The 15,293-nt window shown below is 38.0% G+C and overlaps 3 protein-coding genes across 6 annotated transcripts; 2 read left to right on the top strand and 1 right to left on the bottom strand.

The window, feature by feature from the left end:
* Window positions 1-2,591: 2,591 nt before the first annotated feature.
* On the bottom strand, window positions 2,592-9,823 carry LOC126866656 (tetra-peptide repeat homeobox protein 1-like). Of its 4 annotated transcripts, XM_050620516.1 has the most exons (6): window positions 9,180-9,823; window positions 8,964-9,060; window positions 8,726-8,866; window positions 6,016-7,623; window positions 5,404-5,656; window positions 2,592-4,233 (listed from the first exon to the last, which is right to left on the bottom strand). In XM_050620516.1, exons 4-6 carry the CDS (start codon window positions 6,028-6,030, stop codon window positions 3,743-3,745), a joined length of 759 nt encoding a protein of 252 aa, XP_050476473.1. In that variant the 5' UTR covers window positions 6,031-7,623; window positions 8,726-8,866; window positions 8,964-9,060; window positions 9,180-9,823; the 3' UTR covers window positions 2,592-3,742. The 4 variants fall into 4 exon arrangements, with proteins under 4 accessions (XP_050476473.1, XP_050476475.1, XP_050476474.1 ...); XM_050620518.1 differs by lacking the exon at window positions 8,726-8,866; XM_050620517.1 differs by lacking the exon at window positions 9,180-9,823 and having other exon boundaries at window positions 8,964-9,127.
* LOC126866661 (tetra-peptide repeat homeobox protein 1-like) lies at window positions 9,823-11,701 on the top strand (the record flags this gene model as incomplete). Its single annotated transcript, XM_050620528.1, has 3 exons — window positions 9,823-10,031; window positions 10,136-10,358; window positions 10,696-11,701. Coding segments are annotated over 3 exons (843 nt in total), but the record flags the coding sequence as incomplete, so codon positions are not given.
* LOC126866646 (zinc finger and BTB domain-containing protein 17-like) lies at window positions 11,653-15,212 on the top strand. Its single transcript, XM_050620497.1, has 2 exons — window positions 11,653-12,415; window positions 12,613-15,212. The coding sequence occupies exon 2, from the start codon at window positions 12,651-12,653 to the stop codon at window positions 14,205-14,207; it is 1,557 nt and encodes a 518-aa protein (XP_050476454.1). The 5' UTR covers window positions 11,653-12,415; window positions 12,613-12,650; the 3' UTR covers window positions 14,208-15,212.
* The last annotated feature ends 81 nt before the right edge of the window (window positions 15,213-15,293 follow it).

Genomic DNA, 15,293 nt, shown 5'->3' with positions numbered 1-15,293 from the left:
TCGTTACTTTCACTATTATTACATTGTATATATATATAGCATACAGTAGCTTAATTGCAATTTTAAAGGAATTATTCTTCCACTTATTTCATCGTTCCTTCTTTCTGTTGTTCTATCTGTATTATAATTACGCATAGGATCCTAAACATCGTCGATATATATACAATGTAATTATCATAATTTTATGTAATTAAACGATACTCGCTTAGAAATGTCTATAAAATCATCTCGGCAATAATTTACGCGAGTCATCTAGTTTTATGACTCGACACATAAACCAAGTAAATACAATCGTTTGCTGTGTATTAAATCTCAGTTATTAGCAAGCTAAATGACGTCTTCTCGAATCAAGCGCTAGATTAATCTGCATATATTTACGTAAACGTTTGTAAACGTGTTTCGTTACCTATTATTACATTTGTCACACGCAACGACTCGTTTCATTTCCTTTTCGATACGTTTCAACCGTCTATTTCCATTCTATTCCACTGCGATAAAACCCCTCGGTTTTGCCATACTTCGAAAATAATAATCATACAAGAACAATAATAATTGTATATCAGATTTTACATTTATCAGACATTGCTTTCCTTGGTACGTATTTTCTTAATTTAAGGATAGTCGCGACAGCATCAGATCGGATCAAAAACTCGACGTATTATCGAAACTGTTAATTAATTATGCTGTAAAACGTTGGAATTAAATCGCATGAAAAATCGAAGGATTTCTCGCGATTATCTTCCTCGGATCGCGGATCACGCGAGCACTTATTTTTCAGTATTTCAAACTGACAATCTTTTCACTTCAATGATTCAAGCTTTTTTTTTTGTTTTATAGGAAATGATACGCCAGATCGATCGATGCGTCATAAACACTTCTGCATAACTCGTCTTTTTTTAATAAAAGTTTCCATCACCTGAACTATAATTACACTTAAAGAGAAACAAATACTATAGAGAATACGTGTTAAGACCAGCAAGATTGTTAACACGAATATCTTCACTAGCTACTAAGACTATCTTCTCTAAAAATGGAACTATGTTTAGGTGATATGCCGCATAACGTATGGTAACAACTTCAAAAAAATCGCGGGAAGTGAATCTACGCTACAAATATCTTCGACCTAAGTTACCGAGCAAAGGCACTTCAATTTCTCAGCGATCTGTACATTGACCAAGAACACGCATAATCCTTTAATCGCCAGTAAGCAAAAGACAAGACCGAAAACGCCATCTTTTTATTCTTGACTTTTGTCTTATCTCAGCTCCAACGATCAACCCCTGAATCTTTTCTACGCCCCGAACACCCTCTATAGTGTCGTGTTCGCATCGCCTCATATAGTGCACCTTACGCGGAATTACCTGACCTTTACCGATAGAACGATATATGCGCGTTTTACACGTTTAGGTGTGACTTTACGATAAACCATTTGAATCCTACGTGTAACAAAGTGGCAGCGCCAAGGACGTGCGATTGTATTTTATTAATATCGCTGTCAATTTCTAACGTCATATACACTCTCGTTCGTAAGCGGATATTAAGACGCCTCGTCTTACCAACTGGCATTATTCGGCACGCAATGGTGTTACTACTGTTATCAACGCTTTAGAAGCTCGAGCTAAAAAGATATTACAATGAAAGCGACGATGAATTCATCCCGCGTCTTATACTTAGACGGTTTGAGACGCGAACGGAATACAATTGAACGCAGCTCGATGTATTGAAAATTTCTCTGAACGATTTACCGGTATAAAGCAATATCTATGTAGAATGCGCGAGTAATTGGAAGAATATTACGTCTACGTTGTATTTTGTCGCTTGTCATTGTTTTCGTATTATTCGTTAATTCGTTATTATTCGTTATTATTATTTCGTATACGGATCAATAAGAAATATTCGAGTGCAAGCGACAATAAATTCTTCTCGCGTTTTACATTTAGACTGACATTTTAGGTTAGGTTAGGCGTTTTACATTTAGGTTTACGACGCATACGGAATACGATTCGACGCAGTTTGATGTATTGGAAATTTCTCAGATTTATCGGTACGAAATATTTATGTAGAGTATTATGTCTACGTTATGTTTTCTTGCTTGTAATTGTTTCCGTATTATTGTTGTTGAAACACGGACTGACAGAAGAAGGTAGAATCACATGAAGACGCGCGTGTTTCGCTACCCGAAAATTCTCTCGTCCGAACAGTCGCATCTCCAATGTGGCGATCGAGAATACGTAGAAAATGTAGGAAAAAGAAATTTGGTTTAATTATATACGGTTATCGATCGTTAATATAAAATCGGATATATCGACTGTTTACAGTTGAAGGAATAAAAGGAATTAATATATTTCCGTATGGAACCTGCACGAATCTCATTGATAGTTTAGTTAAAATGAATCGTGGATAAACGAACTTTCAAATTACATAACCTACATGTCTTAATACGTTAATCGATGGAAATTACTTGTTTGACATTTCAACGTGACTAAAGGGTTGATCTATGCAAAATTATCGCAAAAGAAATCCTAGTACAGAAAAGTTTCTAAGCTGTAACTTTCTTCTTCGTGCAAGGTCGCTACAAATCAAGCGAATCATACTTTCTAAGGGAGAACTTTATTAATCCTCGCTCGTACAACTACAAACGTATCAAAAAAGAAAAAAGAAGAAAAAACTGTTAATATAAAAATCCTTAACGGTATTAAATTTCGTTTATGTAACGACAAATAAACGTATTAAAGATTCATCAAGATACAAAAATTGTTGGCAGTGTCAGTGCGTAGTACTATGTACACCATTCACGCAATTCGCTCTTCTAACGTTTTAGCAACAATTACTATACTATTGGAATGGACTAGTGTCAGAAAATTCGGAAGGACGATTAGCCAAAATAACGTTGGAAAAAGTCGTTTAACGCTCAACTGGTCTCGTTAGATTAGAAATGGTCGTAGTAGTTTCACTTGGATCGTTTAATTTTACTTTCTGTTATACGCGCAATACTCGATAAAAATTATCGATAAATCTTTAGCATATAAAATTAAATGATCTAAATGAAATTCTAGCAGCCACTTGTACAATACAACGATATTAGTTAAGAGTCGACGCAAGAGCTACCAACGCAGTCAAAACAACTGGTTTGTAATTTAAAAACAAAAATTACTCCAATTTTTCCAAGATTTTCTCTAGTTTTTCTCTACAGATTCTTTATACAGTTTCTTGTAAAACTTTCCGTAGCTCCTTTTCATTACAAACTGCAGCAAGTTCGTTTCAAATTTTGTACCAAATACGCTGCTGGTGTGGTAAATTTTTGTCAAAAACCTGTCATTTTTCTCACTTCGGTCGGTGCGTTAACAACTGTCGGTGTATTATTAAGGGTCGATAGACTGGATGCTTAGAAATCGTCGGTGGTAAGACTTAGAGAAACGTACCAGACGACGCGCGTTAATCTGCCCTCGAAACTGAGTTACTTCTGTGAACGCAATTAAAAAGAGTAGAGACTCTCAGAAATACTCTGCTCTGGATATTTTACATATTTTTCTACAATATATCAATTCTGTGCATCCTCAAATGCCCCTAAACAGCTACGTACCCCGCAATCTAATTCCAACACGCGAGACGAGAAATGGCCAAAGCGTTGATTCGACGAAACGATGCCAAATCTCTCAACGCTATCGTACACAACCATCGACCGCCAGTAGCTCCAACGTAGGAAATTTTGGTTAACCGACAGAGATATCTCGAAGAAACCCTACTTGAACCATCCATGCGTCTTGTGAGCATGAACAGCAACAGGTACTGGATAAGGTTTGGGAACGTGGTAAGGCACTGCCACGTGAACAGGATAGGGCCTGTCCACGTGGACCACCTTTTCGTACGGAACCGGATACGGTTTGGGTACTGGAACAGGAACGGCTACTGGTCGATCCACTGGCACGTGGATTGGCCTGTCGAACGGTACTGGCACTGGTCTATCGACGTGCACGATCTTCTCCACGTGGACCGGATACGGTTTTGGCACGGGAACAGCCACTGGCACGGGAACAGGACGATCCACAGGAACTGGGACCGCTCGATCGACTGGTACAGGCACCGCCACGTGCTTCGTCACGGGGACTGCGACTGGAACCGGATGCGGCACTGGCTGAGGCACAGCGACTGGAACCGGATGCGGCACTGGCTGCGGCACAGCGACTGGAACCGGATGCGGCACTGGCTGAGGCACCGGTACTGGAACTGCGGCTGTTGAAATAAAGAAGAGATTTCAGTCAGAGTTTGGTCAATTGTTTGGCGTCTTCTTGCGACCAGATGCGATCCAGTTTCTGCATTTTGTATATCGGTTGTACTCGCGTTGATATCCGGACACAGCGCTACCTCCATATTCGCTGGTTTGTACGAGAATTGAGGCGGGAACCGAGAACTCAATGCGTCAATGTATTAACGAATTGAATTAATAAATTAAATATTTACGCAGATATGTACGACTCGGTGCATCGTGATCTTTGGATGTTTCGTTCGTCAGAACGCCATGCGCGCGAATATTTATCCGCGATGACTATGACCTAAGAATGGGATTTAAACACCGTGTTGCGTGTTCTACGAGAGGATGCATTTATCGCAGCTTGAAAATACGCGAATAATTTCTTCCTGACGATTTAGCAATTAATTGTAAAATAACAAAATATTTAACGCGCCAAATTGCACCAAGTGTGCTAAATATCGCGCGATCGAATGGAATGGTTACAGAGAGGCAGAGGAAGAAGACGCAGGAAGTCCCTCTCGTCGTCGATTCTAATTCGTATTCGACGTTTAAATTCCATCGCTTGCTCAAAGCCACGTTCTAAACAACGAATGGTGTCACTAATAATCTTTTCTTTCGTAATTTCGACACACGCTTTTACCGTTGCTCAAGGGCGTTATCAAGAATTTCTCTTTGACGACCGTGTATCCCATTTCGGACATGGACTTAGCAATGGTAATAACGCGATCGAATTTCTTATCATTACGCATACAAGGTAATCGCTTATTGCATCGACGTTTCTCTCACAAATAATCAACGATAAAAGTAAAGGTATAGCGAGCATGACAGTGTACGCGGATTTCTTGCTTCCGCGATATTTTTAGAAAAACTAAGGTGACCATCGGTTTTTCAAACGAAATACTACATGTCATTTTGTATCTCGCGAAAGAAATCTCGTCAATAAACATTCAACCGCGCGACATGAATATGACAAATAAATTGGATATTTCGTAATATTGTGTCTACCTGTATCGATTATCGTACTTTGTGTTAATTAGTTTCAAGTTAATGATTCCTGTATCTTACTCTAATTTGTAGTTAATATCGTGATCAGCGTGCCGTTAATTTTCAATATAATTAAAACACAGTAAACTAGTAAGTAAAGTACTAACGAGCTGCGTGCGCTACAGGTAGCGGTGGCGGAGGTGCTACAGGCGCGATCACGGACTCCAAGTGTCCACCCACGTCCGAAAGAGAAGGCTCGAAGACAGGCGCCGGTTCAGGATGACCGTACGGATGATCGGGTACACCATATTCCAAATTTACCAGTCCTCTCTTGTCGTGTCTCTTCGACGCAACAGGCTTAGTCTTCTCGTGCTTATCAACGATAATTGCCGCACTGACCGCCAGGAACAACGACAAGACCTGCGAACGAACGGGATATCGTGTGAATGGTGAACGAAGAACGTAGAAGAAAGAGAAATAAACAGAAAAGTTCTATCCTATTTTACAAACACAATAAGCTCATACTGTTGAAACTTCACTGTTGATACGAAAATTGTTCAAACCACACAACAATCCTTCGATCACTTATTCGCAGCTAATTTAACCACCGAGTACTTTATCACCGTCCAAAACGAATTTCGCTGTTTTACAAAAAAGCAACGAAACACAGTGGCAGTAGAAACGAATAAAATTCCAAGAACGATAAAAGTAAATAAATTAAATAGACGAAGGATAAATGAAAGAGAAGAGAGAAGAGAAAAGAACGAACGAAACAATACCAAAATAATCTTCATGATCGATTCTCGAGACGCTCCCTAAATCCTAGCTCGCAACTACGAGGCCGAAGGAAAACTGCGTTTGCTCGCTATCGGTGACCCCCATAAGTATTTATAGGGCATGCACAGGTGACACATCGCAATAGGAAGGAACCATCGTTGTCTTGGTTCGAACTCAATGGACTTTCGCTGCGTCCAATCCTGGGTGATGGCCAAATAGCGGTCGTGACCGCTTTTCTTTCGTTTACGCATAACGAGCATGACTATGTGCATAACACGGGACGAGACGGTATCATCCGTCATTCACATATTAGAACGAACGTGAACAATTTCGCGTGACGAGGTATCCGTCTTCGAGATCGTTCGGATAGCCGAACGACGGCTAGGTGAAAATTGTCTACGTGAACATTCAAATTAATAAGAATAGCGATGCGCCGAATCGTGACACGGTTCTATAGCAACCTGGTTATGCGGTTGAAGCGTAGTTTCGTGACATTTTTGTTTCATATCCTGGCGGAAGCGTGGCTGCGCTCGTAGACAAAAGGGAATACAAATGTGTCTTTCACGTAAGCGTGAGACGCGCGTTAGGAAAAGACGCTTCACGTTATAGCTGAACGTGCGTATCGTGGAACGATTCGACGAGTTTAGTTCGTAAGAACGAATCGATGATTAACGAGGATAAGTCAAAGAGAGTTACAGCGATGCGAAAACAAGTCGGTTGTAAGGTTCGTTTGTTCAAGGCGTTATCTGCAAGCGAACAAATGAAATTTGAAAATTTGTCGCGTACGGCGCGATAATTTTTGAATAAGCTTGTTCGTACACAGAACTGTTTCTATTTAATAATTAATTCGGTACCGCGTGAACGGTTAATCATTGAAAATTAACGTTACTAGCGATAAAAGTTAATCAAATAATAAATCACTTGCTTCGTATAAGCGTATCGATACGACTTGAGACCTTGTACTTGACGAACCAACGACTCGCTTGGTTAATTGAAAGTTAATTGAAGTTGTCTAACTTGACCGTCAGGTATTTCGTCATTGTAGGGCTAATACGTACGTACTACAAGCCTGTTATGCGCTCACCGGCGTTCATAACGATGAATAATGGATGAAAGGTAGTGGCCGGCATTAGAAGTAGCTCGTACGTATTAGAAAATGAAAGTTAAGAAAGTTCGCGGATGCGGCCAACGCGGAAACAAACCAGCGACACTGGTGCAAGAAACGGACCAGCCGGTTTCGTTGATCTCGTTGGCCGAGTAAAGGCGACAGCTCCGCGTTACAGAAACCGAAGAATGCTATGCGTTCACCGATTCTAAATCGTGACACGAATTGCGATTCGCTCAACTTCAGCAAGCTTTATGTATTTTTACGACCATACGAAGATCGTGTCGATGAAACGATTTCACGGAGAACATACGCTGCCGCTTATAAGTATTAAAACTTGAAATTGCGCAACGGCAATTTCTTCAAACGGAATTTTATTTTCGATAGGCTGTCGATCGATCCTACGACGTATAGTTGTGTCTCTTCGTGTTTCATTAACAGCGTGTTGCGCTTTGTTATGGCGCGACGTTTCGTGGACGTTCCGGTTCACTTTCTCAGGGCAGACCTGCAAGGAGAAAAAGAGAATTACGCGATTGAAAACCGCAGGATCACAAATACTCCATCCGATCATCGTGAAAGTTTAATATCTAAAAAAGTAAATCTAAAGTCTACAATAAATCTTGCGTCGGTCAAAGTGTCTTTTTATTTGATTTTGGGAAACCCCGTGGTCTAGTGATAGACGTTTCAATTCGACGAAACACTTGGAGTAAAGATATGAGATCAGTGCTACGCGTGGCCATCGAATACAGCGTCAACGTGAACCAGATTCGTTATAGTAAGTATTTAACAACTTTCTTCACCGGAAATACAAAACTCGCCAATCAACAAGGTCGAGTTCCTGATCCTATCAAACACGGGAACCTGACTTGGACCATCCGGAACTATCGATCTGTTTACCTCGACAAACGGCGAATATATAAAGCTAACGCTTTTCTCGATTTGACGAACAGTTCCTCCTCAACGAGACCACAATGTCTATGATCTCGGTAAGAAACATAAATCAGCAAGTATCATAAGTAAACCGCGGATATTTAAGCATTAGACGAAATACATAATACATAATATATAACGTATATACATATAGACGTGTCAAAATGTACAGAATACGCATAATATACAAAAATATATAATATATCTAAAGCGCTTATTATAATATTTAATGATCTCTAATCTCTAAGTAAATTCCAGTTTCTTAACAACGTCCATCCGCAGTTATATGACAAAATCTTTAATTGGCGATCTATTCGTCGAACTATTGTCTCTGTAAGGCTATATAATCTGATATATTATATTATATGCACGAGTATTAACTCCTTGGCGCTGGATACGACGCTAATATTTATATTTGATTAAAAAATATAACCTAGATAAGAGATTTGGTTCTCCCGCCGAATATTATAACGAGTATTTCGCATTGAATATTTTATATACAGAATGTAACGAAGAATCGTGATACAACTCTTCGTTTTCGAAAAAAATCGACTATGAAATTGCGTTACGTGCGCTTGAAAAGTAACGACAGTCAAGTGGGCGGAATTTCATAGTTGATTTTCTCGAAAACGAAGGCTTGTATCGGCAATCGTCGTCATTCTACATTTTCCACTTACTTTTCCACGGAGAATCACCGCCTTTCGACTTGCATCACGATTTTCGGTACACCCTGTATGTTGTTCATACGTGTAATTTATATAATTCATAATTATATATAATCTAAAATCCTTGCAAACAGAACAGTCAGTCATTTCAATCTGTAAATGCAATTATCTCAAAGAATTGCTGGTTATTCGGAAAATGTTTCAAACAGAACACGTAATTTAGTAGAAGGTAGTAATTTAGTACAATTACCTTTTTCGTACAATCCATTTTACATCATGTAGCATTGAGAGGTGCAATTCGTAATACGTGTACTCGGCACAAAGGTCCAGAAACGTTTCTCAGTCCTCTAATTGTTATTATTTATTTATTTTTTATTAATGATCGATAGTCATTAACGACCACAAATTAAATTATGTAAGTAAGTACAGTCACTACGTGACTCGTTAATATTTTATGTATACGTACCTACGGGTGTCTACGTGTGCGTATAAAGTACGTATAGGTGTTATAACACGTACTACAGTAATTATACAATTAGTGTTGTTGACTACGATGTTTTATCGAATACTGCTTCCATGATGAAATATAGGACTTTGTTATTTTCTTCTGTTCTTTCTAAGCTTCCATATTGTGGCCGTCAAATATTGGCTACAATGTTTAGTACAATTTACTTTAACTCACTTTGCTAACCTCTTTGCTTAAAAAAAGATCAGAAACGTTTGAGACCGATCAGTAAACACAAACACGTCCGATGAATTGCGATTCTTTGATCATTCCTGGATCCGAGCCAAGTACGCTAAGAAATCCGCAACACTGTGTTAAACAAACGTGATAGATTCGTGGTAACAGCGAGCCAACCATTTCCTGTCATTCGACGGTTCAAACAATCAAACTAAAGGTAGACAATGTCAGGATAAAGTTAAAGTTACTAACGAGTCGATAAACTTGGAATCATTTGATTTTTCAATTGGTGAGTTAGATATCTCTAAATTTGCGAGAAGAACTTGCGTTGAAATTGCGTTGTCAAGAAGTGTAAAGATACAAAGCACGAGGAAATGAAAAAGAATTGCATTGACTTTAAACGATTATAAAGTAATTTTGTAAAAACATTGAATTTCAGCTGTTCCTAATACTTTGCTGTGGCTACGCGCTAACTGCAGAAACAAACGATACGAAACAAAGTAAACGGGGAATACCAGAAGCTGGCGGATGGGTTGGAATACCAAATTCTCATGGGTACGGTCATGGACAACCATGGTTAGGTGATCCAGGTTGGAAAGGGCTCAAATTTCCTCCCTTTAACTTAGCTCATGAAGGGTAATGATATCATAACTTCGTAATTCATATTTTTAACTTTCGATTGGAATCATCTTTGACTTGAAATCTCTAGAATGACGATGCTTACGTTTTGTGATTGATAGATTGCATGGCGGATTATCATACGGTAGAGTACCTGCTATTTCTTTACCAATTGGGGGGGCCAATTTGTTGAAAACGTTTCCGGTATACATAACGAAACACGTGGTTCTGGAAAGACCAGTTCCTGTTCCACAGCCAGTTTACATCGAGAAACCGTATCACGTGCCAGTTCCGATCGAAAAGATCATTCACAGACCGGTCCCGGTTCCCATTCCGATACACGAGGTAAGGAAACATCCCTAAATTCTTTTACCTCGCGTTTCGTTTTCCAAACGATATCGACGATATTTTCGTTCTATATTCGCTTAACAATCTTTTTGAAATCCATATTTTACCCTATATTTTCAAAACGTGGTATGAACAAATTTTATTCTATATTTTCGACTTATTCTTACCTCTCCGGTTGTACTACAGTTTCGAAATCACTCTGTATGCTACTGTCCAACTAAAGGTTAACCTTTGTAATCCCTCCTAAACGGTCCACATTCCATCTAACTACTTTCATTCACAGAATTTACCTCTCAAAACAGGTAATTCATCTTTGAAATCTACTTATCCATAGGCAGTTCCGGTCCCGGTGGAACGCCCAATTGCAATACCGGTGAAGCACCCCGTGGCGGTGCCAGTACAACAACCGTATCCAGTACCGGTAAAGCAAGCGTTTCCAATACCGGTCCCGGTTCCAGTTCCGATTCCGGTCCATCCAGCTCCGATCCCGCTGATTGGCGCTGGTCCGGTTGGCTCACCGGCATACGACGGTAGAGGTTATGGCGGTGGTCCCTTTTATCCTGTGTTGCATGGCCACGGGCTGCATGGCCATCCGTTGCCCGCGCAGTTCGTTCATGGTTTTGGCGCCGGTTTTGGACACGGTTTCGGCCACGAGTACGGTCACGGCCACGGTTACGACTATCCACATGCGTACGCTGCCGACTTCGGTCATGGACACGAACACAAAAAGCGAAGCAAGAATTGAAGCGCCGATTCTCAAGAGAGAGGCTCTTTAACCCCTTAACTTTTTCGCGACGAATTTTCTACCAACGATAAAGGCAATAATAATTTGTACTGTAGTATACATTGAACTAGATAAAACATATCTTTGAAACTGGGATATATAGTCCCAGTCAGTCTTTGAGATCAGTTTCCTCCAATTTCAAAATGGTAGATAGGATGTTTTAATTAACATAATTCAAAAGGGTAGAATGTATTAACATTCGTTTGTTACAATGAACTGAGGCTTGTTAATATATAATTAACTTGGAGGAATTATATATGAAAGTTTAAAAAATAAGTGTTATTGCATTTGTTAAAAGCTCCAAGTTTTGTTAATTTAATATAGTACTTTTAAATAAGTATTCTGTGAAAGAGTGAGGACTTGTTGTAGATAATATGTCTCATGTATTTATATACATTGACACGTAATTAAGTAACGATATCGAAGATTATAGTTTATAATTTTAGAATCAAGACAGAACAGTTTTTGTTATAGTTAAGGAAAAATATTTGTCAACTTACTATTCTTTTTTTTTGTTCTATCCCTCTTGCTTTTCAAAATACACACTGTCGAGGTACACGCGCATTTAGCATTTAAGTACAATGTAGTACCAATAATTTTGTATATTACAATGATTTTATATGATAATTTTGTAAAGATACAAATACCGATGTTAAAAATATATTAATTTCTCGTATGTGTTCTAATAAATCTCCGAGCCCTCCTTATGCCTCCTCTATATCTACATACAGTCACATACATGGCTTATTCCTGTGACAGCGTCTCTCAACTATACGTTCTACGCGTATAAGGTACGCGGAGTTGTATATTGCGTTTCAATATAACAATAAAATTTCATTACTAGAAATAATTAATCAGATTATACGTAAACAGCAGAAATTTTCGACATAATCGTAACAGGTATTTCAAGTAGTCTTTCTTTACCTCGAATAAATGTCATAAAACACAAGAAATTCGACCAAGAGAAGTTGAGAGATACTTTTCGTGTCACCATCGGCAGGTCATCGGTTGGACGCGAACTGAGACGTCCTGTCAATTTTGTGTAATCAGAAAACAGCTGATCAAAGTTATTCAAGTGTGAATAATAATGAGAACTCTGAGACTTACGAGTTTCGCGTGGAATTTTGGAAATTAAATGACGAATTCACGTTATGGTACATACTTTTTTTGTCCGTCTTTTGATACGTCTTTAAAGAATTCCACGCAGATACAAATCGATGTTTGCACCGCAAAGAGCGTCGCGAGGAGGGGCCACGTTAAATGTTCACATGTAAGTACAATTTGTTTACTTGATCATTAACAACGACTGTTTAAAGACTTGATTTAATCATCGTTCATTTACGATTGAGCTGTTTAAAAGTGAAAGATGCGGTGCATAAAATGGAAGCTGAGGTTATGTTTTATCTTTGAGAACTCTTCGTGTAAACAGTTTATTAGCAGAGTAATGTCTAATTTTATGTGTTGCAGTAATTAAGTACAAATCGTAGGATTTTTACAAACGCAAAATGCTAACGCTAGAGGATTCAGAATGCAAAGATTTTTCAAAAACCGCAATGGGAAATGAAGAAACTAACGAGAGAAGAAACGATGGAGAAAGCTATGAAAAAGATAAATATCCAATATCGAATGGAGAAATATTAAGAACAGCGCTCCTTTCCGCGGAAGATGATGACGATGACATTGGATCACAAGAAGACGACGTATCCTCTGAACTTTTGTCCATTGAAAATGATTCAGAAGTCACTAGTGAATCCACTGTCAGTGACTGGGATGACTTGAGAGCGGATTCACCTTTGTCGTATGTTACTTCTGTACCTAATAATAAAGAGTTTATAATAATAACGCAGTTGGAATCGGACAATGCATTAATGACAAAGAAATTAAATAATGAACGTTCTTTGGCTAACAAAAAGTCTAAATCTCGACATCGCTCTAAGCGACATAATAAAGTGTTATTGTTGAGAAAACTGATACCGAAGCATGAACCAATAGTTGAAATAAAAGAGGAAGAACATTCAATCATTTCTACCGACGTAGACGAACGTGTGCCAGCCATGGAAGAAATAGATTACGAAGAGTCTTCTATGGATCAGCAAAATATTCTAGATTCCAAAGATAATGCTGGCTGGTTACAAAGCTTCAGACCTTTGCCGTTATATTACACTGAAAGAGGTAAACCTTATTTAAAATGTCCAGCGTGTGGTGCAATGTTTTTCACTTCAAACTCATTCCAAAAACACTTATACTCACATGTGTACAAGGAAGATGATACTTTTGTATGTTCCTTTTGTAATTACACAAATACAGAGCCTGGTATGTTATTTAATCATCTATCTAAACATCAGGACCAATGTGAGTTTTGTAACGAAAACTTAATGCGTAAAAATAATTTCGAAAAACATTGGGACATACGAGCATCGAACTTCACTATGAAAAGAGATCATCGAGGAAGATTCGTATGTACTCTCTGCAAACTAGTATTTGATTTGTTACCACAGTTAGAAAAGCATTGGTTCAAGCATGCATGTAAAAGAGAAAGAACTTATCAATGTAAGGAATGTAGTGGATTATACGAAAGCAGAGAGACCCTAAATAATCATAAATGCATGAAGTGTCCTGTTTGTGGTAAAGTTTATGATAGTTTGCATCGATTAAAAGCGCATACAATGTGGACAAAGCATAACTTAAAGTGTCCAATTTGTTCTTACGAATTTATTCTCGCTATGGACCATGAAAAGCATTTAGCGTTGCATAGACAAACATATAGTTCTATGAAAGATTACGAGTACTGCTTACAGGCAACAGATGGCAAGACATTCCAGTGCAATCTTTGTGACAAAATATTTTATGCCTTACCTTCTTTAGTCTTGCATCTTCAAGAAGATCACGATATAGTAAATGTCAAGAAGGAAGTAAAAGATGATTGCAATGAAGAGCAAAAGGAGGAGTCGGTCAGAGATATGATACTCCGCGAATTAAGAAACGAGTCTGCAAATTATACTAGTGGAAATAATAATGTATCCTTAGCAAACAATAAAATCGGACTGCAGAACGCGCTATAAGTATAAATTGCAACTTTTAGATGACGGGTATAAAAGTAAGTCGTACAAGGTCTGAAGACGATTGCTAAAAATTATTCGTAATAATGAAACGTGCCGTTGCTATAAGTCACTTTGTAGTATATATTAAACACAATTAAATACGACTGGCAACAAATAATTTATAAATTATCGATAAATGCATTCGATCATATCTGATCAAAAAGTTCTGAAATAAACTCGCCTCTCTTTCTCTCGAGAATAAACATATATCTGTATATTTTTTTAGCAATCATGTAAAATACAGAATCATCACACTCACCTCTACTCGACATACTCATATGATCGCAAAGTAAATGACATTACTTTAAAAAATATAATTAAGACCCTCATGTAACTCCTCCGATAATATATTGAACTTTTTGGATCAGATAGTAAACGTAATTTTTTAGCAATTTATTAAAGTAATGTAATCACGTCGTGAATTTTTTATGTTTTGTATTAGAAGAGAAATGTAACGTTAAGTTATCGTGACATTTACATTTGGCTGTATCATGTCTGCCCCGATGTATTGAAAAAAGCAATACACAGAGCTATCAGTCCTGCTGTAGCGATCTCTAATTAATTATTATTCTACCTTATTATCCTTTGTTATACGCGATTGAACTGGTTTATATATAGCGTTTATTTAAATACATTGATATATTTTTTTTCATATATGTATGTATAGTTACCATTCACATAAGCGTACTGCCTTCAATTGTATCTTAAATATAAACGCATAAAATCTCGGGGGTAAACATGATACAATACAACTTTTAATGGCTGAAGAGTATCTGGAACTCGCTGTTTGTCTTACTTTTATGCGTACTATTAGAATTCGATACAATTATCGACAAATCTTACGGTGTATTAATCGTTTGTAAGTCTGAATTTTGTAGGCCTGTGTAACACCGCACAATAGCTTACATAAAGAATTAGATCTCTTAACTATCTCCTTTGAAAAATAAATATCCATGAATAGTAACATTTCGTTTGTACATGTTATTTTTCTTTCTTTCTCTTTTTTCTTTCTTTCTCTCTCTCTCTCTCTTTCTTTCTTTATCAAAG

The sequence above is a fragment of the Bombus huntii genome, chromosome 6 (genome assembly GCF_024542735.1).
Source record: "Bombus huntii isolate Logan2020A chromosome 6, iyBomHunt1.1, whole genome shotgun sequence".
In the NCBI taxonomy this organism is placed as follows: Eukaryota; Metazoa; Arthropoda; class Insecta; order Hymenoptera; family Apidae; genus Bombus; species Bombus huntii.
Note: the sequence above shows the minus strand (reverse complement) of the source record. Positions and strands in the feature narration are given on the sequence as shown.